A 19,484-nucleotide genomic window follows, 5' to 3' on the forward strand; every position below is an offset into this window, starting at 1 on the left:
AGCACGTATCCGTCGGGCCCGAGCTAAAAGGCGTAAACACACCCGTTTATTTTTAATTACCCGATTCTCTGAGTGGAACGTATCCTTAGAAAACTCACACCGTACTTTTCTTGGAAAAACAAATCTTGTTAGCGCGCCTTATGATCTATTTTTGTAAATTAAATTGATGATATATACGATGTAAAACACATTTTAACATTAATTGAATGTCAACGCGTTCTAAGACAATTTTACGTTGACGAATACGTTGGGGTCGCGTTCTATTTTTGAATTTTGTGTTCTATTTTTAAGTTGTTTTTCATAGATGCCATGATTAAATTTGAAATTAGAATGACAGGTAATGTTAAAATAATTTATTACCAACACAGACATATTTAAATATGGAGTTTATCCTTAAAAACGGCAGTATGTAATCACGCAAATTTATTAGAATTGAGAGTATATTAGCACCAATAAATGTTCGCTTTATTTATTTAATTAATATGACATGCTCCTTAATTCATTTTCCTAGAACATATTTGCCGTAAATACTTTTTCTATTTTAGTTAACCTAAGCGTTTGGAAATGTCGCGTCAGGCCGTTAAATGTAGATTTATATGCGAAACCAAGATTTATGTGATGGCCTGATGATGGACGTTCCAAGAAACGGTAAAACTGAGACAATGTTAACTTGATTGAGATAACATTAACGGCATATAAATTAACATAGCATGTTTTACTACATCTAATAACAGTAATAACATAAAGATAACTAATATGTGATATAATACATGTATAGGCTTAGGATGTTGATTCGACGATCCTTAGAGTAATTTCAGCGAACGTCGCATAGTGAAGAGCCTCAACCAACACCTAAAGACACTCGCTTGGCTGGATCAAGGGTCAGATGCAGAAGACGGTAGTCCTGGACATAACGCGGATAGTCCATCGGTTCCTCTCTCTGCGGTCCTGACCACTGGCAGCTTGTACCCTGACCCGCAGCTGCGACACACTACGTTAAGCTTCATTCTAATATTTTTATGGTTAAACTGTATAAGTAAACCCTAACTTTAAAAAACGGATAAAGAAACTAATATGGTAATTATAATATTGAATAACTGATATATTTTTCAAATAACTGTTTAAAAGATGTCGCAATACACCTGCCTCTGTGAAAGTACTAGGGCCGTATAAATATTAAAGAGGCAAGCCCGAGCCACATTTGCATACGCTGTTCAATTACGATCCCGGAATATGGTACGCATTATAGCCAGTTACCTATATTGTTATGCTTTTCTGGTATCCGCATGATTGTTTCTTGTTCATGTATTTTTCATAAGGGGGAATTTTCTTTTATGAAAATGTGGTAGGGAATTGGAACAATAAAAATATGCATTTAGTAAGTTCCATTACTGTATGAGTAGACAGACATACTTACATAATAGTTTTAATACAACTGGGATTGTACTGGAGTTAGACCAAGATAAGTCTGCAACGATTTTGATAGCGCACACACAGTGCAAGTGTTATTTTGAACGTCAAACTTCTATAAAATTATAACGTACCTATAAATAACACTTGCACTGCGTGTGCTATCAAAATCGTTGCAGACTTATCTTGGTCTAACTCCATTCGATTTGTCGATCATTAAAATAATTGAAGATGTTAGATTTTTACGATACTTCTAATTAGAAACTAAGTAGTTTACATTCTAATAAGAATAACGGGCATATTTTTACTTCCCTCTTACAAGACTTCGCGTTACTTACCTACACTGCTAATGCCACCTACCGGCGAGTAGCGACAACACGATGCCAAAATCGATTACCCTGTTTCAATTAGAATCTAACCGCGGGACATGACCTGAGGCGTTGCAATTTAAATAAAGAACGTATAGTTACCATACGAGACGACCATTTTCTTAAACTAGTTTTCTTTTTAAAACGACAAATGGCCTGCGGTGGGCCCGACCGCAACGGTCTATGGCGTTTATGCCTTGAGCATTATGGCTAGCTCTTGTTAGTACTTGTTTTATTGTTTTTTTTTTTTCATTTCCTAACAAGTTAGCTGTTACCGCAGTTGTGGTAAGTCGATAATCGCTAGGTGCGATGCGCTTCAAGTTGTACCGCAAATATATTTTTTTCATTGTCTATATTTTTTTCTTAAAATTGTACCTTGAAGGTATTTTAATGTAATTTATAGTTATTTATCTCCGATCTATAAAACTTTGTCACAGTTTTTTATATCAAAATATACCTATACCCTCAATAAAACATTTAAAAATATGTATAAGTACTTCTCACCCTCAGAGCATCAGTATCTGTACTGAACGGCCCTTCACTCAACGTTAGCTACTCTCAAGTGACATTATCAATGAGTGCTCTAACATTGTTATGTTGGCTGTATAGGTATCACCTAAGCCGGCAAGTCAGGTATCGATCACTGGGCATTATTAGTCGCATGTCTGTTTAATCTGTGCGATTATTTTGAATGACCTACGTACATTAGATGTAATCCCATAATGGCGGCGCTTGGTGTTGCTAGTGTTCAAATTTATACCTTAATGCGGGTAAATTGTAGTACCTATCACGATGAATTGTTGACGTGGCTTGATGTGCAAAAAAACTTTTGAAGCAATCATTATAATATCAATTACTAGGATTTGTTTTAGCATCGCAATTGATATAAATAAATTTCAATGAAAACAAACTCGTCAATAAAGAAATCATTATGATAAACTGCCAAAAACTTCTCTAAACTGTTTTGAATATTGTTAAAAAATCCACGGCAAATGAATGGATATTGACAGCGAAGCGGGAAGGCGCGAAGACTTTTTCTTTTTCTTATTGAGCCAAGTGACGCCGACGGAGTGCGCATTATGCCAGCCGGTGTTTTTTTTTTCTTTTTATCCACCCCCACTCAAATTACTCACTCAGCATGCACGTAGTGTCATTATACCTAATTTTATTAAAAAAAATACAGTATGGGTAAACTTTTCGTTTTTTCTTGTGTGAATTATGCCCTTACGCGTTTGGCATGCCGCTTAAATTACACCAGGTTTAATTAAAAACCGTCTCGATGACCGGCGTCTCGGGCTGAGGTTACATCGGCAACTTTTACAATAAAATGTAAAAATAATAAGGACCGTAGCGAAAAAGCAATAACATGCACGTCAGAAATAACTTGAATTACAATTTTAATCTTGTCAAATCCCCGTTTTTATTGGCATCGGGCGGAGGACATAATTTTCGTTTTCAAAGTTTATTTAATAAGGACTACTCGCTATAAGAAATCATATTAAGCCGAGGGTTCTCTCATATAAATTCGCGATTTTTATAACCGCCTCATTATTATTTTTGAACGCTTGAAATGGCCGCTTATGAATAAAAAGTTGTCTTTATTTTGATGCAAAAATATTGTTAGCCGACAAAAAGTAACGCGAGGGCGCTGCGTAGGCTTGTTTTTATCGGCGAATAAAATCATGTAATAAGCGAAATTCTCTACAGCGATGACATATGTCGGCGCGCAAAAACGGAGAAGGTTTTTCTGGGTTATAACGGGTCAGTTAAAATCAATTAAATTGAGAGTAAGAAGAAATGTTTAGGTAAGTTAGCCATCGATGGCGGCTAGCTTGATCGCAGGAATTATAAAATTCCTCGGAGTCACCTGGTCTGTGCCAGAGCTGCATTCCGGAGATACCTGCTCTATTACCAAGTGCCCGTTTTAAATCATACATTTTTTTAACACAACGTTTATTTTAAGTAGATGCCTATTTTGTCAAATTACTATAATTTCGGTCAAACATAACTACGACCTGTCAAAATTGAGGTCGGTAAATCATCGGCTTGACCCTTTTTTGTGATTCTTTAATAATTTCTTTAAGGGCTTTTTAAACGAGGTGCATATTTGGAATAGCTGCTGACGGGTACGCTATGGGCTTACTAAGTGGAGCAATCAGTGGAGGAACCATTCTGGCTCGATTAAAATAACGAATATAACGACATTGACTGTCAAAACTATCACAACGCTTTAGAATGTTAACGGCAAAGGTAATGAGCAGGCTTACTAGTTTTAGAAGTTCATGAATGAAAAGAGTGAAGTTAAGTTCAATGAATGAAGAAAACAAACATCAGCTTTATCCGCCTTGGCCGATACGAGCGGAACTATCGGAGCGACGGAGATTTATTCTCTCTCTCATTATTCATATCTCAACAAAGAGGGGCATAAATTACAAGCCCCGAAAATATCTAAATCCTAATCCATTCGCCTCGCCTGTCCCCGACTGAATCCGATTTTAAAATATTTATGAAAAGGCAACAAAAAAGATAAAAAAACAACTCCAGAGACAGATTTAAAAATAATAAAAAAATACTCGTGAGCCAGCGTCGGAAAAAAGTTAAAATGATTGTAGGGCATCGAGATGTTGCGTTGTTTTTTTTACGTATCCCAGTTTCATTAGATTCGTTTCAATTCGGAGATTAGTCGGAGAAAGGTCTCTTAAGGATAAACGCGTTGATTTATAGGGATTCTTTGGACGATTTGAAGTAGGCAATTAATTGTAGTGTGAGTAAGGTGCCAAGGAGTTGGCGAGTCGGTTGCGGAGTCAATTGGGCGCAGCGCATACGGTATTGTGCGTCCACGTGCACCGGCCCTGGCCGTGACAGTTCCGAAAATTAGTCACGTGGCCGTTAATAGCCGCGAGGGTGGCACTCGCTTTTTTCCCCAGTTGTTTACAACAGTTGGTGGCTATCGATCCGCCCGGATATAGACGTAAATACGGCGTTATTCATCGGAACGCTGTTTGCCCGCCGCCCTCGTTTTTGTTGTCTCGGCTGTTTTTCATCGATTTCCCGCCGGTGCACGGTCCGGCTCATTGCGGGGGTATTATGTGTTATCTTCGGAGGTTCTGCGCTTTTACATGTAATCGGCGGTATCGGGCCGCAGGCTGTGCGTGCGTGTGTGCGTGTGTGCGTTGCTTCGGCTCTCGGGGCGCACTGCTCGATTAGCGCGGCCGGCACCGCCACGCCGCCTGATTGGGCCATCCATCACCGCCGCCGCCCGCGCGCCCCGCGCCCTCCACCCTCCGGCCCTCCGCCGCGAGGAGTCCTCTCGCACCCACCACGCGAATTCAAACCTTGTGCAACCCTCGAAAAGGTCACAGTCGCGCGGAGTAGTGCTGGACCGGCGCGTTAATGCCGCGACGCGCGCAACAGAGATCGAGGCGTATTTTTAAGACGGATACTTAGTGCGTTACATTATTATAGTTTTGTTTTTTTTTTTCGTCTCGGCCGTGTAACCCACACGGTTCGTGTTTTCATATGGCGGCCGGGTCGACGCACCGGCCGGTTATGATACCGAATGCCTTTAGATTTTTGATTGAGGTTTTATTTTATTTGGCGCGACGTTCGTCCCGATTACGTTTCTCGTATTCTTTTACCGCTCGGCCGGTTTTTGTTTCGACGCGTTTCATTGTTCGTAACAAGATCGATTTTAACGATAAGCCAATGCTTCTAATGAAGACGTGGGTGTGCCCCGCTTTAATGACTGGGGCTTTTAGCGGCGAACTACTAGCGCAACCTGCGGCAGCTCTCCATTACCTGTGCGCCAACTTAGCACAAACTGCAACTACCTAGCGCAACTGTCTAACATCCAATATTGCCAGAGCTAGAAAAAAATCCCCCGTTTCGAAAAACGGCTTTAAAAAAACCAATCATGCTGCTATTAGCATACCACGGCATGGGTGAAAGGTCGAAGAAGCTAACAAATTGCATTCTCACGCGCGGACCGCACGACTCGAAAAAAATGCGGAAAACCGCAAATTATAGTCAATATCTTATTGGTATCACCGAAAATGGGTGTTCATTATTAATATTGCCGGATTTTACGAGGTTTTTACGTTGCTTCCGCGTTTATTGGGTTAGTACATGCATTTTACGAGCGCAAGGCGAGCAGTTTGCTCGGGAAATATTATCTCGCAACGAGGAATTGACAGGTGACATGGACGTGAAGTGTTTTACGACGGGCCGTGTTTTACTGCGGGTCTAGCCTTAATTAGAACCGCTTTATTTAACGAAGGGATTTTATGTGGACGGCCTGTAAAGAAATTAAATTGAGGTGGCGTGTGGGTACCTACTACCTACTCTAGTTACTGTTACCTATACCATACTTATGGCTAAAAATTATGGGGCTAACTGTTAAATTTTAAACTAATGGTTTATCAAAGGATGGTAGCTTATATGGAAGAGACTAACCTAAATAACCGCAACAAACTGAGAATTTGGAGCATGTCTATTTAACGAGAATAACATTAAATATAATATTTTATTACAGTTAATGATGAATGGATTGTCTCGAAATGTTTACCCTTAGGCATGGCATTATATGGCGCAATGAAGTTTTCATCATCATTGTAACTAAAGAGGAGTTGTTGAGAGGAACTGTTGTGTAGCAATCGCTAATCCTTTCTTTCGTGGGCCAGTCTTTTGATTTCCCCATACGCTGCAATATTTTTCACTTGGCTCCACTCTTCAATCCTGCCTTCCAGGATGTCTAAGAAAAAGCTGTCATGCCGTACCTATCCTGTGTCCTAAGATTTAATAGACCTAAAATTTCCCTGCTTTTATCGTCTTGTTGTGTTATAACTATTATGATGTATTTTATAAGAATATAAAGCTGTAATTTTTTTATTTTTTTACTTTAAGGTTCTAAAATCCAACCAACTATTCCAAAAATATGTTTATTAAACGAGCATGTGCCCTCTATAATGATCATAACATTGTAAAAAATGTAGACATATTTAATTGTACCATAAGTTCATTGAAAAGAGTATTCAAGACTAGTAGCATATAAATCTTAACGCGTATATAATAAGTATTATTATGTCATGTTTGTCGATACTTCATACTTATTCAAAAGTTGTTATAAACGTAGAACGTGTTTTACATTGTGCTTTTCACTGAGTGTTTTGTAAATCTGATTTCTCAAATTCTGTGTAACCTCTTACTATTTAGCTGAACCTAAACGTAGATAGGTACTTTTCGTGCTTCTATATAAAGATATGTTTAACAAACATGGAAACTATAGGTCTAGATTAGGATAAGAAACTGTAATAATATTTTTTTTTTGTATGACCGTTTGTTTCATATTTAAATAAATAAATAAAATAAATAAAATGAGCGTAAGTCAAAACATAGAAGAAATAATTCATGTTTTAACTATGAATTTAATAAAAAATATTACACATAATTTGTATCTATAAATAGTTTGAAAAATGTACTTAGTGACAAACAAAACATAAACATGTACAATTGATGCGAAAAGTTTAGGTTACAATCTAGGTTCAAAAATAGTCTTGACCTATATAGGTACAATTTCATAATTTGTGGGTATAGTCTTAACTCCATAAGGTAGGTATAAGAAAATGTGCGTATCTTTTGGGGGAAGTTTCCCTATATAAAGAAAACTTTGCTGTGGTTTTATATTCTGATCCCTGTTTTTAATTCTACGAAATCTGTAGCAACTCCACTCACGCAGTACCTAAGTTATGTTAATGACCGAAGTATTGCTTTTATAGCCTTGACTCGATCATCGACATCGTTCGATATACGCGTCATTGCTGATTGCATGTTAAGGAATGATCACACGGCGTTATTAGCCTCAAACAAACTAGTATAAGTATGACCTCGAGATTCGAAAAACCTATGCATGGTCAGGGATCATATGTTTACTGGTTTAAGAGATAGTTCTAGAATTATCAGCCCCGGGGGCGCGGGTCGCGCCAGTAATGAAGTCTGACCCGATCGCATCGCCCTTAAAAGGTTCAAGCGAAATGAGCGCCCCGAGACCGCTGGCAACACTAAAATGCATTTCTGCTTCGGCGGTGAGCTTTGACTTTCTCAAACCAGATGAAGATTAAAAAGAAGCACGTAAAAAAGGGTTTAAAGACGTGCATGTAAAGGAGAGATTAGTGTAATACTTGATTGGCGGTTAAGTCGTTTTGGAGCGGAAGGAACGCTAACGAACAACGATTCCAGCTCTAATTTGCGGACATGGCGAACGATCGATCTCATTGGACTTTTGAAAAAGGAAACCGAAGGCATCTTATGAGACGCACAAATTGAGCAATTTAGTGCTTTCCTGCTCACTCTTAATTCTACAGGCTCGCTCTGTTTCGTTCTATCTAATTTCGAATATTGAAGGTGAATTCGAAATGAGAATATTAAAAATTTGTTCGTTTTTCAAGTTAAGCGGGTAATTATGAGCGCTTGAATAATGTATGCCTGGACAAATGGGCATTAAATATTAAAATTTTAAATTCGAATTTTGACTACAAAAAATACAGTTAATTAGCAAAACACGTGTAAATGCAGTATGCTAAGTGCCAATCAATCAGATGGTAATAGAGTCGTAAAATAAACATGGACAACTCAATGACACATTGTACCTACACAACATACATGTCTATTCAAATAAAAACACAATAGCTTTCGAAATACATTGACGTACTAATTTCTTAATCGTTAATACACAGATTAGCTACTTGAAAACACGTTTGACCAAAACATGACTTGCCATGATTAGTTACCTAAACTAAACATAATCTAGGATTATTAAAAAAGTGATTAAAAAGAAAGATGCGAAATAAACTGCGGTTTCTACTTACTCCCTGACAAGTTACTTATTAGCTACCATCGCGGTAAAACTAGAAAAACACATCATCTTTAGTAATGGTGTCATAGTTCTTGTTACTGAACTCTGGTTAAAGATAAAATTGATAAGAAAGCGCTAAAACCGTCAATAAAAAATAAAAGTCGCGTTGCACGTATTACGAGGCATTTATTACAATTCTCATTAACGCACGTAATTAATTATTACTTCTTAATAGATATTTTTCCTCCTAATCGGGGTAAAAACAGCACTTGAGCGGGTAACCCCGTGGCATTCCACACCCGTTACTATGGCAACCGACGTCGTGCATCCGACTACTAACCTCCCTCTCCCCCGCACCCAAATAACGACCTTATTTTTTACTACAAAAGGATCTAATCAGAAATACCGCTAAATGAAGTTATAACATTCCGTTACGATACCCCACAATCGTCAATATGCGCTCGTAACAATGAAATTGCGACCTTAATGTCTGCCGGTAACGCGCCATTTCGAATGTGCAAATGACTTAAGAATAGCGACATAAGGAATTGTTTTATCTCTTTCACACGTCGTAAAGACGCGATCTCGCGTGCTCGCTCGCTAGTCCTTTCTTTGAGGACGGAATCGATTCTGCCACGGCGTCTCTTTCCTACAGAGTTTTTGTTCACAGTTATCCGTCTTCGGCGTTCATTCGAGACGTCAGATAAAATCGTTATTGTAACGAACCTCCGAATAAATTGACTGCGCTTCTTCCGATTCCATTTGCGATTCTACTACTTTATTATATTTTATCTGACGGATTTTTTCTTTTCACCGTTCGTACAAACCTTACGGTGCTTTTTTATTCATTCAGCATCGGTGTTTCGAAGAACTTAGAAATCTTCATATGAAATGAAAATGACCGTCAACTGTGCAATGGCCGGTAATTGATATAGTGTAATGGAAACAGGCAATGAAGCTGACGTGTTAAAACAAGAGGAAGACAGATGCGCGCCAATCATACGCGCGAGAGCGAAATGGATATTCCCGCGCGCCGGACACCATAACGGTGCAAGTGCATTTCATTGTCAAGCTAATTGTAACCGTAAATATAGCACTATTGAGCTTAATTTAGATCGACGGGTGACCGCGTAGTGTTATGACAGATAGCTCAATAGATGGCGTTACGGTATAAGAGCGGTAATTTTGGCCGGCAGTAAAATAAATTTGATGACATTGTAAAGTTGTTTGGAAAGTGTTTTGTGCGATTATTGTGGGCTATATTCGTACTAAAGTTGAGATAATTACTGGATTTTAGTGTTTAATGTCTGTTAAAACGTTTCGTAAGAGATAAGAATATTCCTAAAAACCGCGTTGTTCTTATGAATTGAAATAAATTAACCTATTTATTATTTTGAGAACGTTATATATTCCCCTACTTTTTTTTCCCCCTACATAAGTTATATTTTGAATGTTCGCCCCCCCCCCCCCCACATTTATAGCGATATAAATTTATATTTATATTATGCGTTGCGACAACAAATCAAAGTAGGTATTTATCTACCTATTTTTGTGGATATTTTAATCCTAAAAACAAAGGTATGGTTACTACGGTTCACTATTTAATTTATAGGTTATATTTTGAGTTGACCCACAGTGTGATGACCTTGCCAGACGGATGACACTCGGGCGCCGACGATCGATACAATCGATGCATCGGCTCGTTGCCGCATCGATTTAGCTGTCATCGGAATCGATTGTTCGTTGCGGTTGTGCCGTGGACAGAATTAACTGGGTTTTGGGGTATGGAAACAAAATGGGTCACTCACGCAAGTTTACAAGTTTGAAGTTGCGTGAGTGACCCGAGTTAAATGTTTTTAAATGTTTGAGTTAAAAAGGAATGAAGATTTGAAGAACTTTCTTTCAGATTTAATTTAGTTTATTTGATTCTTATGAAATTTAGATTCCTATGTAGGTGACCAAAACTACCTATGAGTTCGGTTTGCTGTCTATAAACAAAATAAAGCACTACTTTGCGTAAATTCTATATTTTTTTGCAAAATTACGTCATCATAATTCTCCAATCAAATATCTTTACTTACCTATAGGCACCTAACTATGAATATATTTTTCCTTGCTATATAAAAATAAAGAAGTATCCTTTTACTGTCTTGTGTTTTATTGTTATTATTTCAAAAAAAGGGTTTTCTGCGAGCCCTAATTTTTACATTATCAAGAAGCTAATAACTTTTAAGTATCAACATTTCCTGTAACCCGACGGAGAATCGAACCCACTAAGCCACTCAGCCTCAATCTAATCTGTTCTTATTTTATCCTTATCGATGGCGATAGTGTTATCGTTGACCTTGCCAAGACAAGATTGCTCTCCGTCGCTATGATGGATGGGTCCACGGATATTTGACTACATAGTTGCGATACTTGTGTATGTTTTTCCTTTATGAGGAAGAGTGTTTTAAAATGTTTAAGCACTACTTTGGGAACAAATCTAATTATTATCCAGCCTTCGCGGCTGTAGGACCTAGTCACTTTTTCTATAGTACCTACATAAGTATATGAAATCTATTGTAGTTTATAATGTTTAAGTACTCTCAACCCAACTAGTGTGCAAATATTGGGATCTGATTCTTGATCCAGCGGGTCTTCCGTGCAATTTGGATATTTCTAATAAAGTAAGGTTTCCGACCTGGAACGAAATAGTTCCATACTAGGTATATCTGGATCGCAAGCCCAAGTATCTTACACTTAAGTATCTTAAGTTCAGGTAAATGAACAACAAAAACAATTGTAGAAGTTTAATTACTTTTGTTTTAAGCAGAAGTTTCCAATGCATCTCTTTTACACACTATCAGTAGCAAACAAGTACCTACAGCTCGCTTCATAGTACGAGACTGTTACTGTAAGGATGACTCACATTAGAACGTTCCGGGTCCGGGCCGGGGCGTCCGACACTTCGTTATCTACGAGAGGTGATCGGTGATCACGTTATGCTTTCTGTAGAAAACGAAGTATAGATTTTAATGTGAATCATCCTTTAACCGATGTACTGTAATTCGACGCTTGCAGCTAATGATAGTTTTTTTTAACCTAACCTGGGCTGTTTAAGTTCTTTCCATGTTTGAACCAAACTTCCTACGAAAAAGCATATGTATGTGTTAAAGACGTCAGGAATTACAGTTGTGCGGGAAGGACTTACCAGGGTATTCTCCCGGGCTGCCTAGGAACACGGAGGAGTACACCCGCCGCGCCACGTCGGGCGGCGACGACCACTCGCGCCGCGACGGACACCATTTGCCTGGAACATACAAACATACATTATAAATTTATATTATAGGAGTCAGTCTTACACAAACCTACAGTAAGCTCAATAATGCTTGTGTAGCTGATACTAGAGGAATATGTATATAACGTACCGGGATTCGAACCTTGGACCTCCTGCTTCATAGGCAGGGTCACTACCGAATAGACTAGGAGGTCCGTTATTATAACTATAAAACTTCCATGGGACTCAAACATATAAACATATACCTATTGATATCGAGTCACTCACGAAAAGTTGATCGAAATCAGGATCGATATACCGTGAGTGACTCGGTATAAATATTTTCACCGTATGGAATATATTCTAGATTTAGATTCATCGGATCCGCTTTCCACACAGTTTGGATCCGGATTACAAACTTCGAGTATGAACACATAACCTACTTAGGTACCTACACGTTAAATTTAAACCATTCTTCATAAAACATCAACAAAATTCATTATATGACTTAAAATAGTCCTTTTGTAATTTTTGTTTTAGCTTGACTTCAAAAAAACTAAACTTAGCACTGCACTAGCACATGACCCTCCGCTAAAAGCCATTATGTCTACACATGGGACGATTCTCGCCCAATTCCGATTTAAGAAAAAAACTGCTACATTAGTCCTCCCGCCTATCTAATGGATTCAGCCAACTCTCATAGGACCCAAGCGTCATTACGAAAAAAAAATAAAAAAATAAAGTCCTGGGAGAACGAAGGTGTTGCCAGCAACACCCTCTGTTTTCTTGCTAGGGGAGGCAATATCATACACCATTAACAATTTTGGTGTTTTTTTAACGGTGTCGCGGAGGGTAACATGCGTCATCGTATCTTGGCAATAATAATATCATAATAATATAACAGCTTTGCAAAATTCGAAACTGGTAACCTAATATTGTAACGCAACTTTTACTTTACAAAATTTACAAAAAGTCTCATATCCCAAAAGTTTAATCCCAAAATAAAGAATTCTAGCTTAAAATTAATGTCTAAACTTTAATATGACTATTCGCTGTAGTGTTACAAATAACTTCTGGCTGTTCTTTCGTGCTGACATGGCCGATCAAACATACAGGATACAACAATACGCAATAATACTCGTACATGTGTACGAAAATACTTGGTACGAAAATAACCTACCAATAATATATAAGGTCAAGCTGCACACCGTTAGTAAAATAACAAACAACTGAATAAATGTTTCAAAAATACCACTTATGCTGCTCTTTTTATTTTAATTGACGAATAATTACGAACGCTGCGTTAGTTGCCGCGGGGGGCAAAAATCGAACTTCGAAAAGAACCCAACCGCCATTATTTTTACCCGCTTTATTCCTTTTTCGAAATTCGAACAAAGCGCTTGGGCAATGGTGCATGTATGATTGATAGCGAGCGACGCGGGCGAAATGAACATTCGATCTTTGAAAATAAAAGCCCTTGACCTCCGATCCTTTTGTTATTCAAAATACATTTTTGTTATCTCAGCTACATCCATGCTATCCCAGCGCAACAATTTTATCGTAACCCCAAAATTACGGCGTAAAGTAAAATTACATCGTTGAAAAACTCGAAAATTACCCCATCACGGTAAGAAACAAGTTAACGCCATAAACAAATACTAAAAATCTGGTAACCGAAATAAGGCGGCACTCTAAATAAGAATTAAAGTAAAATTGCTGAGGTGTGACTCCCCCGGGTAGGGTAGGCGAAGACGATATTCATAACGCGAAAAATTGTAATAACCTGCTGAATATCAGCTAGGGCGAGGTGGCGATGCCGCGTTATTTATAGGAGGGCGACTGGCGGGATTTGTTAAGGAAATTGTCTAAATATGCCCGTTAGGATAACGCAACACGTCTAAAATGTACATCTCAAAGAGGTACGTATAAACACGATCCCTACAAACGCTTCTAATTCCAAATGATACGCTACAATACCCCCATTACCGAAAAACAATGGCCGTTTTACAGAAACATAGCAATTACACATTCATAATTCTTTTTTCACGATACCGAATTAAAACAATTGGTGGCTCGAAAGCTGTTTTGATTTCTATCATTCTTGAAACGGCGGATTTGTGTTCGGGCAACAATCCGTGCTTAATAACAGTGATTGCGTGAATCGGGAATTAGATCTTCCCAGGGGGCGTAATCCAAAGAAACCTACAATTATTTTTACTCGATAATTACTATTAATTATTGCCCGAGCGATTCTCCGACTCCATCGTAGCTGTTTCGGGCTAAAATTGCTCCGGTTCCGAGAAACGGGCTTTTTGTTTTAATTCTGTTTCATTGTTAAGTTCGTCAGTGTTGCATTTTTGCTTTTTACACACATTTTATTCCGCTTTGTCTTTTACTTTAAAATATGTCTTGATCGGATGTGTTTCTAAAATATAATCATGTAGGTTTATTTAGGTAAGTATTAACATCACAACGTATCCAAATATTCCAAATCATAGTTATACACAACTAATGTTTTATTTAACTGACTTAGGGCCGATTTTTCAATCCCCAGATAAATCGCCGAATAGTTATCCCACCGATAAAAATAACTGACTGTTTATTTGTTGGTTAAAGATTTTCAATTTTTCATTCCTTTTTTATCCAGAGAATAGTTATCTGTGGTCTTAGCCAGCTAACTTCGTTTTAAACAAGTGTGAGCAGGATGCAAGGATACAGAACTCAACATGTTAGAGTGAAACAGAAATACAACGCTTATTTGACATTTGACGTTTGTTGCCAAACCAAACATAACCTATTACATTACTATTATTACCCGCGTAATATACGTACGACAGTGTCGTGTTATTTTATTATTATTTAAAACAGAGTTGTTTTGTGATCATTGCATTGAAAAATAAGCGATATGAAGAAACGTGAACGTTTCTCCAGCTTTGAGAAATCGAAAGTGCATTTATTAACCGAATTTTTAATAATAAATAAATAATATATATATGATATAAATTTATTTATATTTTTATGCTACATATATTAATAAAAGCAGATCAAGAATATAGTTTGCTTTAGATATTTACTTTTTAATACATTAGTACTATTATTGTTGTTAATATTAATATTTTTCTATTAACATTCTAAATTTTATTCTAGTAACTTATATATACTCGTATTTTATATACGGCATCAAAAATATCCATTAGGTTAGGTAGCCAGTTCAAGGTTGTAACATAACCTAAAACGTCCAACTTAACAGAGCGATAGGTACTAACTGGCTCTTGAACGGACAGATAACTTTATTCCTCCGTTAACGGATTTATTCCTCAGTTAACTGCTATCTGACTGTTGAAAAACTGAAGTTGCCGCTATCTGTAGAATAAAACCTATCTGACTGTTTAACTGGGGATTGAAAAATCGGCCCTTAGAACGTAATAACGATTAGCACGCACGTTATAAGAGGCCATTAGGATTCGATACAACGGAATAAATTAAGGAAATAGTTAAATTCCCCATCAATCTTAAAATACGTTAAATATATAAATTTACGTGTCCCAGGTACCAGGGTGTAAGCACCTGCCAGGAGTAACCTGCATCCGAAATATAAAAGCAGCCGAGGATGTCCCTCTTCTCACGATAAATCACTCGGACTTTTTCTGCTCCGGAGAGACACTCCGTGTTTTATGTGAGCCTGGGTTAGTCGAGGCTCCTTGCCTATGTTTTTTTTCTCTCAGTTATTTCGAAATGTAAGATGGTTTAGAGATTTTACGGTAAACAAAAGAAAATACTGGTATATCTTTCTTTTTACGTACCTAATGCCTAAAACGCTAACGGTGTTTTATACTTAACCTACTCAACTTAAATAAAACCTACATTGTTAAAGGAGGTAAAAAAACATTGGCCTCGTTATATAAAATAACTAGATAATTGAAGTAAAAAGCCCGCATAAAGATAGATGACAATGTAATTTGTAAACTTATTTCTATTTGCATGAATATCTAAAAACCCTTAGAAAGTATGGATGGATGGCCTTAATGACATAAATTTGAATCTAACAAAAATTAATTTAAAAGTAGCAGTTAGTATGCACAAATACGTCGACAAAACTTAGATATCCAGTTAATTAATACAAAAGTGGTCCAAGAATTCAAAGGCTTTGAATATATACATTAAAAGAACAATTTCTAAAGCTATAAAACAATCAGTTGAATTTTAAATTTAGAAACTAACAATGCATTTGACTGTCTAATAACGACCTATAATCGTTTCCCGTCCTCTCAGCAAACAGTGTAACCTGTCATACTCCCAAACTATCCAAAGACACCGTCTAAGTGCCTATACAACCTCTATACGCCGGGTATAAAGCAATTTCCCTAATGGCCGATGGCTCTGCAGATCCCGCCCGTGCTTGTATATACCCATATTATAACCTCTATAGCTTTCCACGCGTTTAATGACAATTCGTGACATAGCGTGTATAAAGCCAATTCTGTAAAAGTGATGATCTCATGTGAGTTATCTCCTATTTTTTCTACGATTATAATGACAGATCTCATTTAAAAAAACAGAATACCTACTTAAAAAGATGTACTCTTGATCAATCTATTTTTTGCGATTAAAAGAGTAAAACTATTGCGTGTAACAGGTTATAGATAGTTTAATTAACTATTAAAAGCCTTATTTAGAGATTATAAAAACGCATGTTGCTTACTTGTTAATCAATATTTTAGCATGTAACGATGTTTACTCCAAGTAGTCGTATAAAAAGCCTCTAAACGACCTAAAGGTTTTAGCACCTGCGTGCCCTAGCCGGTAAAAACAATCGGCCATTCTGAACAGGCGTATGTCCTCGAGAGTGCGAATGGTATTAAGCCATTTTATAATAAAACTAGCTGTACTAATAAGGGAATATGCTTGTTAACCTACTGGTAAATGTGGAAAATGTCAAGTTTATGTTTTACGTTTCTATTTATGTCTTAAGAAATTACCGAGCTGTGGGTATATTTAATCGCTTTTTTGTGATAGCGGTATTAATCTTATTTGTTCATTTATTTTAAATAAAATAGCAACATATCGGACAAATTGGACTTCATTGTGCTGATTTGACATATGTCGTTTGAGACTTGCCTAGCTAGGTATCCTACTACTTTATATTACTATAGTATGATGACGTCTAAATTGTCAAATGGTAATAACACTGCAGTAGTTAGATATCCAAGTGTTATCTCGTACCTTTATCACAATGAAAACTATCGTATAAGTTACATTCTACTAAGAAATTTACACCCTTTTAGTTATTGAACGACCTAATTTCAAGTTTCAATGGTTTGGCTGGTGAAATTTTCAAATGCTGCACAAGTTCTCGAACGTTCCAAATTCAAAATACCTACCGCAATATTTCATCGCATAGCAGTCAGCAAGCTCAAACGCCTCCCATGCCGACTTCACAAGTCCGCCATTACGGACGAACCTGAAATTTCCACGTCCCGAACTAATAAACCAACAAAAATGCATTTTTAAACTGAAACTTACCTAATTGCTACCATTCTCTGCTTGAAAACTAATAACTCTAACCCGAAGCAATAAGACTTACAGCCGCTTGAACGGAATTTGTATTTACTGTCTTATTGGAGTTCAAACTTGACGGGTAGACTTGGAATCGTCATAAGACGGCTTAGGGGCGTCAGTGGAAAATGCGTTCTATTTTGAATCTGTTAGGGTTTTGTTTTAGTTGGGGCAGGGAAGGGTCGTTGGCTCAAGGGGTGGTTCCTGAGAATCTGACGTATAACTCATCCGTAGGTACGGACGGACGGATCGATAATATACCTACCTATTAAGCCGTGTTTGTTTTTCGCCGTCTTGCAGTTATACGTATAGACGTGTAGGCATTGGAGGAAACTTTAGGTGAGGTGAAAGATATAGCTCTTTCATTTGTTGGAGCCCGGATGTTACATTTAGTTCAACTTCCTGAAGCGGGACTTAGCGTTTCAGGAAAAAAGTTTAATTGAACGTCGTGTAAATATATCTTTATGTTTAAAAAAAAAGGTGTCTGATTATTAGGCGCATTAAAAGGTAATAGTAAAAGAGAAACATGAATAATACAAGAGTCATTAATTCATTATATTAAAAGGTTATATCTCTTTTGTGTTGTGTGTGACATAAATGCATACCTATGTATTAAGCTGCGTAAAACATACGTCGGTAAAAGTACCAGTAAAAATAACTTTGCGTTTTAAAACAAATACCAAAAATGATCTGGAGTATTTCAAAAAGTGCCTTCACAAATAAAAACTATAATTTCGTGGTTCATTGGACTTCTTTCAAAAGTTCTTCAACATTATGATGGTTAAGTTTTTACTACCCGTATTCCAAGATACGAGCCTTCACAGCATGTGAGCTTCTCTCCTTATCTGGTAAGAAATCGGCCCAAATCCACCGTTTTTACTCCGCACCGCAAAAACACCCTTATTGTTCCCAAGTTTAAAAACAGAACACCGGCCGCAAACGAATTCGAAATAAACAAAAAGCAGAAAACGAAAAAAAATTCAAACATCGAACACGGGAAACCGTTAAAGGTTCAATGGCCCCGAAACCATGATGGCGGAAGGCTATCCATAATCGGGTGACAGGAGCTCGCGTTTTTCGCCCGCCGTTTGACAGCTGTCAAACGCGACCTTGACACTGCTTGACAGTCATCGATCATGGGTCACGGCCGCGGTAGGGTCAACGGCATAATGTATAAAGATTAGCCTGATTTGAAAAGGTCTAGACCTATTTAGGTTTGGACTGGTTATCTATTTTTAGACGCTGATCTTGAAGTTGTTTCATGTCAGATTGGAACACAAGGATTATTGTTCACAAAAATGTACACTTTCAGTGCTACCCCTAAGGTCGTTTTTGTACAGAAATTGGGCAACGTCGCAATCCTTATATTTTCTATCTTATTAACATTATTGGAGTCACGATTTTTGAAATAATTAGTTCATCTTCAAGACTAGGTACTTGTCCTGTCTTTCTTTCGTATGAATTGAACGCAAATTCACTATTAAAATACCTATTTCAAAGCCAGGAGTGTGAATTGAAATCATTTTTAAGATTCAGTTTTCGACGAAAATCAGGAACTAAGCAGTAGTTCCGGTTAAATTTAGATCGCAGCCAAGTATTTTTTGTGCCTATGCTTAGCAAATCGTACTATTGTCATAGTCTTCTTTGCCATAAGGCGAAAAAGAATTGCCTCACTGCTTGGGAGAGTGCGCGGAAGCAGCAACAGCATGCTAAGGACGTTGGCCGATCGCCTCGACTGCCCGCTCACAAAATACTTGGTTGATGTGATTATTGGGAGGGACAAATAGGGTAAGACTATTTATCGCTCCCAATACCTACTAGGTTAAGTTTCATGTAGATATATAGTTCATAAGACTAACATAGATTTTTTAAGAAGCTAAATTACTAACCAATTTCTATGGATTATGGTCCGAAATAAACAATTTGTTTTAAAAGTAAACGGTGTCTGTAGCTTAGGGAAGCAAATTATAATCGGATATGGTAAATCTCAGAATAAATCACACAGCCTCATTCTACAACGCCTGGCAGCAAAAAACTTTAC

The 19,484-nt window shown here is 37.5% G+C and overlaps 1 protein-coding gene across 2 annotated transcripts in view; it reads right to left on the minus strand.

The window, feature by feature from the left end:
• The window catches only part of LOC133528251 (homeobox protein homothorax), a 352,169-nt gene that overhangs the window by 151,925 nt on the left and 180,760 nt on the right, over positions 1 to 19,484 (minus strand). For both annotated transcript variants that reach the window (XM_061865552.1, XM_061865551.1), the window contains exon 9: positions 11,822 to 11,920. In XM_061865552.1, the coding sequence (XP_061721536.1) occupies positions 11,822 to 11,920 (99 nt within the window). The remainder of the gene's footprint in view (positions 1 to 11,821; positions 11,921 to 19,484) is intronic.

Source organism: Cydia pomonella, chromosome 19, assembly GCF_033807575.1.
Source record: "Cydia pomonella isolate Wapato2018A chromosome 19, ilCydPomo1, whole genome shotgun sequence".
NCBI classification, from domain to species: Eukaryota; Metazoa; Arthropoda; class Insecta; order Lepidoptera; family Tortricidae; genus Cydia; species Cydia pomonella.